The following is a 14026-nucleotide window of genomic DNA, read 5'->3' as shown; positions in this document are numbered from 1 at the left end:
AATAAGAACATGGAGGAAAATGATAGGGATCAACGTTCTTAGAATATAAACTCTCGAAGATCAAGATCCCCATAAGGTTATTTGAGTACTCAAGTAAGATACAGTACTTTGAAACATACAAAGTTTCTATCAATTTAAGGCATCATTATCACCAAGGACTGTTTCTCTCCTGCTCTGTAACTTTAAGTTTTTGCATTATATATAAGGGTACTCAAGATGCACCATTTATTATTGAAGAAAGTTGGCAGTCAATAAATAGTTAAGTAAATGATAAAACAAGAAGTAAGTAATAGAATCATAATCTGTAACTCAGGGAACGGTTGGAAAGAATTAGCACTTGACAGCCCACACAGCATAATCTAATAGCCTAAAGAAATGCGTTAAACAAATTCACAAAGTTGTGCTTTCTTTATTCACAACTATCTTGTTTCTAACAAAATGAAAAATGCTGAAAGTCTTTAAGTTGACTGATAAAAATTAGTTAGGTGACTACACAAATGGATCTAGAAAATAAAGTGCAAAATTGGAAACACGTATGTCTGATTTTTTCACTGGGACAAAACATCATGGCAACAAGCTCACCCCTCCTATGCTCACTGAGCTTCAATATGAACAAGAGGCTGAGACGTTTGCAGTGAAGGATACAAGCAGAAAATACACAAAGATGCTCCCAAGAATACACGCTGTTCTTCAGCGATTGTTTCCCACAGTATCTTAAATTCTTGATCTTCCCTGGTTGCAATTATTACGCCATAAGAATAATTCCGCAAACACTCAGGTAAAAAGCCACTACCCCCAAAATTCCACAATGTACTAAAAGGCTAAGCTTCAAAAGATATGAGTACTCCTTGCTCAGATCATATCCAACCAACAGAAATCTTTAAAGTGCTGAGAATATTAACCGGTTTAATTAATGTTTACTTAGTTCCTTCTTCTGGCCAAAAAACTAGGGGCCTGCACACAGTAAATAAAAGACAAAAACTGTCATAACTGAGTCAGTGGAAAAGCATGTATTCAACACCTACTCTGTACACCACTGGAAGAGCTTATGCCTTAATGAATGTGACCAAGATAAAAAGAGAATGCCCATGTCTGATTAGCCATATTACTGCTAGGTACCTTTAGTCATCAGGAATTTAAGTAGAGATGCCAACAAGAGAACGCTCCTGACCTATACATTATTCAAAAGAAAGTGGGAGGACTGAAATTAGAGGATTAGGAGGCGAAACCAAATTGCTTTACAGCCAGAAGTGATAAAGGCAGCATGGGAATGATTCAGTGATGAGAGATTTTTTTCCTATTTGATCATGTTATTGCAACACTCATCTGCTATTCAGTAGTACCTTGGAAACTTGCATTTAATATATGGCTCCTCAAAGATTGGCATTCAGAAATTAAGTGTCTAAGATGCTAAGTGATATGATTTCATCATAATAGAATCATTAAGGCAAAGGTCACAAGCATGAGTGTAAAGCCTTACTTGAATCCAAGATTGCTATTAGATCCCTGGACTTTTAGAGCTGGTGCAGACCTCAGAGATCACCTATCAGACCCGTTCACATTTCAGGAAGACTTCCAGGCATTATACTTAACACACATCATCTCATTAAACTCACTCATTTATCCAACAAATACGTGAGTGTCTATTTATGCACGAGGCTCTACTCTAGGTGCTAGAGATATAGGAAACAAAACAGACAAAGTCCCTGCCCTCATGATGGTTTTCTTCTTGTGGGGGAGACTGAGCAAGATAAATAAGTAAAATGATGGTATGTTAAATTGAGATAGTGCTAAGACAAGACAAAGCAGAGAAGGAGGCTATGAAATATCTTGAGAAGTTGGAAATGGAAGTTTCACTTTACTTACTTTTGAGAAAAGAGCTAAAACATGTGAGAGTGCTGGCTATGCAGATGCACAGGGGATGACTATTCCAGGCAAAAGGAACAGCAACTGCCAAGACCCTGTATGGGGGCATGCTAGGCCCATCCAGGAACACCAAAAAGAAGAGAATTGCTGGAAGGGGAAGCAGAGTGAAGGCAGAGAGGCAAATGTCGGGCCAGATCCTGCAGGGCCTTGGAGATCATGCCCTTTTACTTTAAATGAAATGAAAAGCCTTTGGAGGGCTTGAGCAGAAGAGTGATATGATCAGATTTATGTCCTAACAGTCACCCACTGCTGGGTTGAAGACAGATTGAAGTGTGGCAAAGGTGGAAGCTCTAGCAATAAAGAGAACAGTAGCCGTGGTTGTGGGGAGAAGTTGCTGGATTCGGTATACTTTTTGAAGGTGAGCTGGCAGGATTTATTACTGGACCGAATGTGGAGTGTGCAAGAAAGGAGAAAAAGATGAGTCCAAGGTTCCAGCATGAGCAAGCGGAGGAATGGAGCCGCCCTTGACTGAGACGAGGGAAACCACAGGAGGCCCCATGTGGGATGCACATTGGACACCCGAACAAAGAATTAGGCAGGCAGTTAGGTACTCAGGACTCCTCAGGGTGGTTTTGAGCCTTGAGAATATGTGAGATCACCTAGCAAATGAGTATAGACAGAGAAGAGAAGTCCAAGGATGGAGCTCTGGGACACTCCAACATTAAGATCAAAAAGAAGAAGAGAAGCCAACAAGATGGACTGAGAAGGAGTGACAGTGAGGCAGAAGAAAGAACAGAGTATGTGTCCTGGGAGCCAAAGGAGGGCAGAGTGATCAAATGGTTCGAATGCCACTGTCAGGTCAAGACAGACAAGGACTGAGATGCAGCCAGTGGATTCAGCAATGTTGGAGGTCACTGGAGATCTTGAAAAGAGCAGTTTCAGTGGAGGGTGAGAACATGATAGGAGTTCAAGACACAGGGAGAAGAGAAATTGGGGGCAACATTCTTTCAAAGAGGTTTACTCTGAAGGGAAGGAGACAAGTGGGAAAGTAGCTGGAAAGGATCAGTAGATAGTGAATCAGACTATCTGACTCGTGGCTTGACAGATCAAAACATACTCCCAGATTAGAAAATTTTTATATAGTAAGAGTCAGTGAGTATGATCTCAGAGCTCCTATTCTTAACCTGCACTCCACAGTAAAGAGCCGAAAGCAAGACAATCACTTATCAATCTACTTACGGGAACCAGCCCCACCTACCAGCAAGCATAGCCAAAGTAAAGTTGTGGAATGCTTCAAGAGAACAAGCTATTAATCTTAACTTAAATTTTCCTATATACTATCGCTCATATCTAGAGCCTTGTCATGTTATTTTAAAGATTTTATTTTTTTTTTTTCCTTTTTCTCCCCAAAGCCCCCCCGGTACATAGTTGTATATTCTTCGTTGTGGGTCCCTCTAGTTGTGGCATGTGGGACGCTGCCTCAGCGTGGTTTGATGAGCAGTGCCATGTCCGCGCCCAGGATTCAAATCAACGAAACACTGGGCCGCCTGCAGCGGAGCGCGCGAACTTAACCACTCGGCCACGGGGCCAGCCCCTTTTTCATGTTATTTTAATTGGAATTCTAAGAAGGAGAAAATGAGTGTCTTTACTACGAATGTTAACTTCACACTCGAGAAAGTTGCTGTCCACGCTCATTCTTGCTGGGAGGCCCAAACTTTTCACTGGGCCAGTATATTTGGTCATCTACTGCTTTGTGGCAAGTTTTGCACACTTTTTATCGCATATTCTTCTTATTTTTAAAGTGAGCTCTGAACTAGAAGCCAAGAGTTCTGATCCTATTTCTGTCCTTAACAAGTTGAGTGACCAGGGGACCTGGCTTATTCTCTAAGGTGACCCTGTCCTCCTTTCCCCATGCAATAAGGGAACTAGGTAAGTTTATCCTACTCTAAAACTACAGTATTCTGTGGACTTATTTCATAATTCCTTATTCATTGGAATCAAGGACTGTGACCTTCTTTAAAGGCACAAAGTGCGTACGCAGTAGGCCCTCAATAAATGTCTTGTCCATTGATTGATATATGCAGCCTGGAATACAGTCCCTAACAAAATATGCTTTGTTGAGTATGCATTTTTCTTTTCATACCCAACATACCTTGATTTGATCATTCTGGGACGTTGAAAATAAAAAGCAATGTAGCCCTTATCACCACCTCTCCCTCCCCATCCACCGCATTCCTAACCAACCAGAAAGCATTATAACCCAGCAATTTAAAAGTTTAAAGACTTCCTAAAAGAGTCGATTTAAAAGCTTTGAGGAACAGAGGCCAGCGTCCGAAGGAGTGAGGGGCCCATGTTGGGCAGCGCCCGGCTTCCTGTTCCACATGGATCACCCACTCCAGGAAGCCGCCGCCCCCGAGGGTCCCCGCACCCTCCTCCAGCCCAGACCGTCCCAGTGCCAGAGTCCAGGGCCCCACGTGAGGGCGGCGGGGGCCCAGCCGGTACCTGGCGGGTAATACCGGAGCAGGAGGCTCTTGAGCTTCATTTTCTCGCTGGTGGACCCCCAGCCAACAGGCTTCGTAGCCATGGAAACGGCCAAACAGCGGCGGGGCACGCGTGCGCATGCGCGGACGCCTCTGCCGGCTCCCGGGGCGCGGAGTTCGCAGGGCGAGCTAGGGGTATGCCTTCTGCTGGGCGGGCGGCCAGGGGCGCACAGGCGCCGGTCCCAGACCCAGGAAGGAGCGAGCGGTAAGCGCGCCCAGCCCCCGCCGCCACCCGCATCTGCCTCGGGGTTCCCATGGCCGGGCGGGGACTCCAGGGCGCGGCGCCAGAAAAGCGCTCCCGCGGCCCGAATCTGCACCCCTGGGTGCCAGGAGTGAGCAGGGACTAGGTCCCATCGTGTCCTCAGTAAGGGTGACCTCACAAGGGGCGGAGGCGCGGCCGAGGACCGCTGGCCTCGGCCATCACCTGGAGTGCGCCCAGGTTAGCCTACTGGATTTCCAATATGGACAGATGGAAGAAAAATCCCTCTCCGGGTTACCAAGCCCGGCCCCTCCTCATGCCGTGTACCTGCCCCCACGAAAGAAAAATGACAACGTAATAGCCTACGTTTCCTGACGCTGTGTCATACACTCTGCTAAGTGCTTTATGCATCTGTGCTCGTAGAGTCCTAACGGAGGTATGAATTATGCACCATTTAATATCACCTCCATCTCCAGGACGAGACAACTGAGGAACAGAGAAAGTGAAGAACTCCTCCCAGGTCGCAGCCTAATGAGTGGGGGCCGGAAGAGAAGGCAGATATGTCAGAAGCCTGTATTCCCGAAGCCCAACCCTGTGCTCTCAACCATGTGTTTAAGGCTTTCGAGGCCTTCTTTTGGCCTGTTCTATTTCTTGCCAGCATCGGTTCTTTGCCTGCCAAGCCTAGTTTCCAACAAGAAGACTGTGGACGGGTAGAGTCAGCTAGCCAGATTGTCAGTTTCCTTTAAGGAATTTGACCTAAGTCCCTAAGTCGGAATTTCCCAAACTGAAGCAATTCCTGTATCTTCACAACCGTGGGCCACATCTCTGTATTATCCCTGTACCTCCATATCTAAGAGTTTTCTTCAAGTTCTTACAATTTCTCTGAGTTGATTCACTTGTTTTACTTCACATTTTAAAATGTAATTTAAAAGGAAATTGTTAATAATGTAAATTAAAATTTTGTATGATTCAATGAAAAGCTGCAGATAACTGTAAAAATAAGTGTGATTTTTCAAAATGCTATTCAATTAGTCTATACTATTGCTTGGCAGACCGTGAACCAAACACCTTCTCTTTCTTTCTTTCTTTGTTTTAAGATGGAAAAATAAGCAACTATTTGTAATTTTCAAGGTGGGCTAGCGCCAGCTAAGCCTTTTGACTTCATGTACTGGGAAGGTTGGAGAGATCACTGAAATAGGAAACCCTTTGCTACTAAGTGGTACAATGAAACATAATACAAATAGGCAGCACATAAAAATCATCTCATTTCACCAGCAGTAAGCATCCCACCACTGGGAAACAGGGAACCAGATGAAATCTAAGATACCTTGTAGCTCAGACTTTCCCCTAATCATTAAGACTCTCAAAGGGTTTAAGTAGGGAGAGGCAAAGAGTTCATCTATAGAAACTAGTAGATTTTGTTCATCCTTATTATTGTTTATCCTCATGCCATTTAAGATGACGCCTTTGGAAAAACAGTAACTTTACAGTGGAGAAATATAGTAGACATTATTTAACCATGTAATCAAAGTTAACATCAGTAATATTGTGACCAGCTGACATCCCTACCTCCTGTTACGGTGCACTGAAAAGGACACAGCAATTGTCTGGAATTCCTGCCCACAGTGCACACCTTCCTCTAATCGTGAGAATATCGGAGCAACCCAAATTGATAAAATTGTACAAAATAACTGTCAAGGTCAAGAAAGAAAAAGATAGACTGAAAAACTTCCAGATTAACAGACACTAAAGAAATAAAACAACTAAATGCACTGAGTGATCCTGGATCCTGGACCAGGAAAAAAAAAATAGCTATAAAGGACATATTGGGACAATTGGATGAAATGTGAATAAGCATTGTGGTTTAGATTGTATTATATTAATATTATGTCAATATTAAGTTTCCTGATTTTGATCATTGTACTATGGTTATGTAAGAGAATGTCCTTGTTCTTAGGAAAAACACACTGATTTATTTAGGGATAAAAAGATATAATATCTGTAATCAACTCAAATGGTTTTGAAAAAAATATATATATAAGTATAAATATGTGTGCGTATGTATTTGGATAGGTAGATTTATAAGAAATGATAAAGCCAATGAGAAAAATGTTGAACCTAGGCAAAGGGTTCCTTTGGAGGAATTGCTTGTACTTTTCGTGCAACTTCTCCATAAGTTTGAAATTATTATGAAATAAAAAGTGGTCTTTGTTTCCCACAGGCCAAGCCAGGCTTCAGAATTTTCCAGGATATAGAGGAAAGTCACAGAGCTATTTGGCTCCACTTTTGTTTTGTTAAGAGGTCCCAAAGTTCAAGTTCACTCCTGTTGCACCCCAATTCCACCTTCATCTTCCTCTAGTCCAAGAGGGCAGGTCATCATGGTTGCCTACCCTTCACCACTCTCTCCATTCCCAGGAGTTCCTGTCTTCTCTTTTCTTCCTGTTCCAGATGGAAGATCTCCCCTACTTCCTTAAAGCAAACTTTTAAAGGTTGTCCTTCACTTGTTAAAAAAGAATTCTATCTCTGCAGCTTTCGACATCTCTCCCTTGGCTCAGGGAGCTTAAGCGAAGTTCTCCACATAAGTGGTTAGACAACTTCCTAACCGCTCCACCCCCATCGTACCTGGAGCCCTCTTTACCAACTCTGGGGCACAGGCCCTTGGAGGTGAGGTCAAGTCTTCCCATGACCACGTGCCCACCAAAGGGAGCAGCCCTCACCTCTGTCTTTTCTTGCGAGTCATTTATCTGGATGTCAAGCACCCTGACTAGCCATTCAGTTTCCAAAGTTCTTCTCACAGTTTCTCCCAAAGCCCTAGGCCGTCTCTGCTCACAGGACTCCTAGTGTTCTGACTGACAGCCCGGAATCCTTGTCACAAGAACCCAGTACAAATCCCCCTCCCTCTTTCTAGGAAGGCAGTAGGGTTGTATGCAAATGAAGTGGTGATCCAAAGAGAAGCGAGAGAAGTGCATGAGTACAGCCAGACTTCACTGTTGGCCTTGGCTTGAGTTGAGGTCAAAACTGTGCTTAATTGACTTACTGTTTCCTCATTCCCAGAAGTTGCTGCACGAGTCTCTCAACCTGAGCAAATGACTGTTTCACTTTCAATCACCCCCAGTGCAGAGCTGGTAGTTACGAACAATGTATGGAAATCGAAAAGTCTGCAAAAACAGAACTCCTACACTGCCCAGGTGATGGGTGCTCATCCCAGTGTGGGGCTGACTTGGTGTGACTTCCTCACAGCACTACTGCAGAGATCTCCCTAAAAGGTTTATAATACTTGTAATCACTTCACAGCATTCAGTGTTGATTTGGCCATTAACTGACTAGATCAATAGTTGCCGTTCGTAAGGATTTGTACATAGAAATGTAATATTTGACCCTGGATTTCTTCCCACTGATACCTGCCTTGAACAATCAGAAACTCAAAAATTGGCAGCATTAATTTTACTCCTCCAAACCAATTCAGTCTAGTGCATTGAAGCCACTCTGGGCTTCAGTTCTCAAAGTGTGGTCCCTGGACCAGCAGCAATGTCACCTGGGAAGTTGTTAGAAAGGAAAATTCTCGCCCCACCCCATCACCTACTGAATCAGAAAGGCTTGTGGTGAGACCTAACAGTCTGTGTCTGAACAAATTTTCCTGGTGATTCTGATGAATGGTGAAGTTTAAAAACCACCGTGCTAGTGGGATAAGCTACATTGGCTTGGCTGGGGCAGAGTGAAATTGGGCCCTCTCCCCCTACAATCAGGCCTTTTGTATTCTGAACAGTCTTCTCTGACTGCCACGAACAGTAAGTGTTTGCTCAGCCACACCCGAGGATGTGAATTAGACTCAGAAATGAAGTGGGAAGAAATTGGAATTCTCTACATAATTGGGTTTCAGTTGCTCCATTGCCCTGGGAGAAACCAATGGACATCAGACTGCAGAGGGGTAAGAAGGTCCCTGAGAAGGAAGGTGGGGTTGGGGAGAACCCTGTAAGTGGGAGAGGTAGAGAAGGAGGGGGAGAAGGATGAAATGAGGGAGGCAGGAGTTAACCTAGGGGATCCAGATTCAGCACTGAGATGGGACAAGTGGGACAGGAGTAAAGGTTCCAGCTACAGCAGGGCTCGGTGGTTCCCGTCTGACCCAGCTCCTCCTGGGGAGAGCCGTGGCATCAAAGAGAGACTGCATCACTAGTCTTTGGGGCCCTCATTGAGAGCAGTAGATAAAAAAGAGAGGTGTAGTTCCCTCCTGGAGAGAAAGGCAGAAAGAGGAGATCTGGAAGTTCAGAGCCTGGCACTAGAGGTCAGCTGTGCAGCCCTGTTAACAGTGGTCCCACCCCTGCAGGCTTCCGAGCAGAGGGGCTGTATCAGAACAGGGCACACAGATGATGTGTCTCTTTTTACCTTCTTCCCGTGCCTGCCTCCACATCCACCACAGAACTCAAAAATCATCTGATCTTACCTGGGATGGGAAAACCGGCAGGGCCTGGGGCCACTATCATTTAATAAGTATCTATTGAGGACCCATGAGTGCCAGGCATGTTTCAGGTACAAGAGATCTAACTCTGAAAAAATATTTCAGGGAAATCATTCAAAGAAAGTATCAGACTTCAGGTGCATTTGAAACTATTGCATTTACCGAGAGGGGACACGTCTCCAGATGTGACCACATTAACGTGGCCGGCTGGGTTACTGCTGGGACAATAGCTCTGCCACTTGTAATTTCTTGGAGCAGAATGCCCACTTGAACCCCGACTCTGCATCTGCCAGCCATGTGTTCTTGGCCAAGATCCCCAATCCCTATGGCTTCAGCGTCCTCATCAGAAAGATAGGAATGATGGCAGTATCTGATTAATAGAGTGGTTGTCACTGAGTCTGGCTTATTCAGAAGCACTCTGTAGGTATCAAGGTGATGATAACAATAAGCATTTATTATCCTAATGTTATTTGTTTGAAATTGGGGGGAAAGGTGTGTGCATATTGTTCTCATTTAAATTGATAATCTTGGTCAACAATTACGCTGATAATCACTTACACGCCGTTTGCAGTCCTTTGTGTGATACTTGACAACAGGTGTGCCTTACTAATTATGTTGATTAGTATTAGTATAATTAGTACAAATATTAAAACTAGTATATATTCCTTAAGACATAACTACTTTCTCTGTGGATCTGTCTTCTTAAGGAAATGGCCTGTAAGTATTTAGAAGGAGGAGAGGGTTCTATCTCTTAACAGGTCTAGAGTTAGTCCAAAGAAGAATAATACAGGTGTAAAAGGACTTGAGAATGTCCGGAAAGTGAACGAGGGGATCTGGAATGGGCATGACGCTACCTTATGTGCCTGGCAAACAGTGGATCCCCCAACAATGCTTGATCCTTGGGAATTTGTTCATATCCATTTGGAGAAAGAGGTAACTGATTATGCGCAGGTAAAGGGCAGGGCCAAGAGAGCTGGATACATGCAGGCAGGTTTCAGCTCAACATAAAGAACTTTGTGCCAGTTTTCCAGTCATGGAGTAGGCTGTCTCAAAAAGTACTGAGAATTTCCCAGCTTGGGAAGTGTTCTAGCTGAAGCCGTTTGACCAGCTGCCAGGATTATTGTAGAATACGATGCTCACTTGGCAGAGAGACAGGACTAGATAAGAGGTCTAATTTCCCTTTTGATTCCGCAATTCCATGATTTTGTGCCGTCAGTGTGTTTTCACAAGGGAAGAAATGTGGAAAGATGAACAGCAGTGAATTGCCAGTAGGAAGATAGCAGTTCCGATCCGAGCCTTCTCATCAATGGCCTTTAAGCAAGTCATTTGTCCTTCCAACTCTCGGTTACTCGTGTGCAAATTCCATTCTTTCATTCCATTCAGCTCTAGCATACCTCGACTTGCTTATTCATGCTCCAGGCTTTTATTCTTGTCATTCCTTCCACGTGATAAGCCTCCCACTTCATCTTTTCTGAAGTCTTACCAGGCTAGAATCACCTTCTCCACATGTTCAATTCAATTTAATACGATGATATGTAGTGGGTGTGAGTTTCACATCACAGACTCTGAAATATCCTACCAGGCCATTCCTGCCTCATTCCCCCATTTAGAAGTCTGCATCTGGCCACTTTCAGGTAAATTCATGTGAACCCAGTGATTACTCAGTCATTTCATGTTTAAAACATCATTACATGCAGAGCTGATATTTGTTTTTTCTTCCTCCAGTAAAGTTTATTCTAACTCCTGGGGATCTTACACAGTAGCCACTGATAATGGATTGATGGAGAAAAGGCCTAAAATTCTTAGTTTTGCTTCTCCTTGGTTCCACGTTCCTACTTGCATTTACAACCCCTGCCCTCCTCCTCAGGGTGCTCCCTGCCACCTTGATGCAGCCAGTTGCCAAGATATAACCATGTCCTGCTACGGATCTCAGCAGGACAGTCTACTGCACGTCACTTCTGTGTTTCCTTCTCTAGGCCAGGGGACCCCAGAAGGACCTCTAGCTCTTTGTTAACTTCCGTGCCCGACCAGGGGGTCCTGTGAACTTTCAAATATCTAAACTCACCCATTTAACCAAGAGAAACTATGGGGCTCTTTCCAGTCTGCATTGGGTTGCCAGTTCTCAATTACCCCCTTTTCTGTGATGATAAAACCTTCTTTGTGAGGCTTGTTGGATTCCAGTATCCTCTCAGAGAATCTTGGTATCATTCTTCTTTCTTCTCAGATCCAAAAACGCCAAAGAACTTCTCTCCTGCCCTCTCACATCTAACTATAATGAATTGTCTCTCTCCTTCCTCCCGCTACCCAGATGGAAGGGTCATTTTCTAAATACGCTGGTGGTAGTGGTGCTGGTGGTAAGGGATTGGTTTGGAAGCAATTCACAGGTGCTGTCTGCCTGCCTGAGAAAAGAACTCCTGCTGGAATTCTGAATTATGGACAAGCAGGTAAACACATCCAGCAGCGCTTTATATAGGGCCACCATTAGGCTTTGGGCAAATTATAACAAGTTGTCACTTCTGAGTTGAAGGATTACGGACCAGTGTCCCTTCACCCCACTAGGGCCTCCAAGGCCAGGGTCACTGAGGGCACTCCCACAGCTGGCTGACTCAAGCTGAGCATGGGCCAGCTTTCACCCCGCTCATCCTCCTTGCAAGGCTTCATGAGCTGCCCAGACTGCAGAAGCAGCCCGGGGCCACCACAGTCCTCCAGTCTCCAGAAGTGCCCCGGGGGTGTTGATTCTTACAACCCTGCTCACACAAAAGCCTTTACCCCTCCAAACTTCCCTGTTTGGCTCATACTGCACTGTGGTGCATTTGCTTGCAAGTTGCTCCTCAATGCAGAAGAAGTGGGGGAAAGATGATGCAACACAGGATTAGGTTAGACTTGCCCAGAGTCAGACTTCTGAGGCTGTTGATGACTAGGTCCTCTTTAGGCAGGCATCGCGGCCTAGAAAGGACACAAATATGAGTCAGAGGAGTTTGAAGTTTGAATACCAGTTCTGCCACTTGCTAGCAGAGTCACTTTTAGAACCACAGTTTCCGCCACTCACAGTGGGGGTAATGATAGAATCTGCCTCATGGGATTCTTGTACACACTGAAGGATACAAATATATACAGTACATGGTATACGCCTTTAAATTCCCAGGCGCCTAAAATATTTTGTCTTTAAACATTATTTTACTGCAATTATCTGCCTCTATAACTGAATTACTTGACTCTGGAATACATAGAAGTGCCTAATATGTCTAATCATCTCTTCAAAATAACACTTTAAGTGATTTTTACAACCCAGTTGTGGTTATTTGGCTGCTGAATAATCTTTTGGCAGTAGGGGGCAGCAGTGTACACATGTTATACATGAGCAGTAACACTCAGTTCCTCCTAAAACCCCAGGAGACGAAGGAGACAAAGGTTAACACAGATACACCCCTTCCTTCTGGCTTCCTGAAACCTATCCTTGAAGGTCATTGCCTGGATATACCACAAAAGTAAAAGACAAATTCTTGTTTCTTTTATCTTTTTGTAATTTTGTACTTATTTGTTGAGGTTTTGTCATTTGAAGGTGCCCCTCTTTTTGCTTCCAAAGAACATTTAAGTTTGATGAGCTAAATTGATTTGTTGTTTTCTATTGCCTTTAACTTTCTTTACATGCTACTGTGATAGTCTTAGCCACAATTTATGTGAGACAAAAAAAATTCAATTTTTGAATATATAACAAAATAGTAATAATTGTAGGTGATGGAGCCATAAAAAATCAAAATGTTGTTGTTTGAATAACCCTGCTAATGACGCGTGAATATGCTAGCAATGGTAACAATAATAATAATTAACATCTACTGGGTGCTTACTTGGTACCAAGTACTGGGTTAAGTGTATTACACAAATTATTACCTGACTTAATCTTCACAAAACCTCTCTGGGGGCTGGCCCTGTGGCCAAGTGACTAAGTTCACATGCTTTGCTTTGGTGGTCAGTGGTTTTAAGGTTTGGATCCTGGGCGCGGACATGGCACAGCTCATCAAACCGTGCTGAGGCGGCAACCCACACAGCACAACCAGAAGGACCTGCAACTAGAATATACAGCTGTGTATTGGGCGTCTCTGGGGAGAAGAAGAAGAAAAAAAAGAGGAAGATTGGCAAGAGATGTTAGCTCAGGGCCAATCTTTAAAAAAAAAAAAACCTTCTGTGAAGTAAGGACCATTGCCCCCATTTTACAGATGAGAAACTGAGGCTCTGAGAGGATAAGCGCTTGGAGCTTCCTTCTCCCTGTGTATGCACTCTTGTTGTAGTTCTTTTATTTAACCAATTTTTTTGCTTGCCTTTTGGTCTAAGTTTTTTATTTAAGAGAAAAACCTAAAATTTCCGTTGTCCCCTATCTCTCCTTCAAGGAACATAGCTCTTTCACCATGAATGAAGACCTGCTATAATGATGCTTCCCTGACATGAGTCTGTGCCAACTGCAGAGCCGCAGTCCCCACAGGACTCACTGACCTCTAACAAACGCCAAGACGATGACAGCTTGGCTCTCTCTCAGCCAGGATTTTGACTTCATGTTTGTCTATTGAACTGAATGTATGGTTGTTTAAAAGTAATATTTTAAAACAGAAAAAGGAAAAAGTCAAACTGCCCCTATTTTGTTTCATTTTCCATGGGAATAGAAACAAAAATACTTTAAAAAATAAAAACTTCTGAGATCTATGGTGCTATTATTATTGTTGTCGTTGCTATTGTTAGGCTTTTTCCCAGGACTTAAATTCCCTGGACTGCCCAGCATCTTGGAGCAGCAATATTCGGGGAGAATTATGGGAAGATGGAGCTGAGCGTGTCTCAGATGCTCCACCATAAATGGAGTTCTGAATATTTTCTTCCTCCCGTCTCTTTCCTGGACTCCGTTGGCACTCCATTCCTTTTCAAAGCTTCTTTGGCTTTCTCCTGCCTTTCTGATCTATTTCGCTCTTTCTCGTG

At 43.8% G+C, this 14026-nt stretch overlaps 1 protein-coding gene and 1 long non-coding RNA gene across 9 annotated transcripts in view; one reads left to right on the top strand and one right to left on the bottom strand.

The window, feature by feature from the left end:
• The window catches only part of DAW1 (dynein assembly factor with WD repeats 1), a 39089-nt gene extending 34336 nt beyond the window's left edge, over positions 1 to 4753 (bottom strand). For 2 of the 8 annotated variants that reach the window (XM_001494214.7, XM_070269430.1), the window contains exon 1: positions 4369 to 4741. In XM_001494214.7, coding sequence (XP_001494264.5) covers positions 4369 to 4450 — 82 coding nt within the window. In that variant the 5' untranslated portion in view covers positions 4451 to 4741. Of the gene's footprint in view, positions 1 to 4368 lie in introns of all 8 variants that reach the window. The other 6 variants (XM_070269435.1, XM_005610664.4, XM_070269431.1 and 3 more) reach the window with 6 other exon arrangements.
• Positions 4754 to 8423: 3670 nt separating this feature from the next.
• Positions 8424 to 13759, top strand: LOC138924883 (uncharacterized). The gene is made up of 2 exons (XR_011440236.1): positions 8424 to 8533; positions 13450 to 13759. It is a non-coding gene; the product is annotated as an uncharacterized lncRNA (long non-coding RNA).
• The last annotated feature ends 267 nt before the right edge of the window (positions 13760 to 14026 follow it).

The sequence above is a fragment of the Equus caballus genome, chromosome 6 (genome assembly GCF_041296265.1).
Source record: "Equus caballus isolate H_3958 breed thoroughbred chromosome 6, TB-T2T, whole genome shotgun sequence".
Classification (NCBI taxonomy): Eukaryota; Metazoa; Chordata; class Mammalia; order Perissodactyla; family Equidae; genus Equus; species Equus caballus.
Note: the sequence above shows the minus strand (reverse complement) of the source record. Positions and strands in the feature narration are given on the sequence as shown.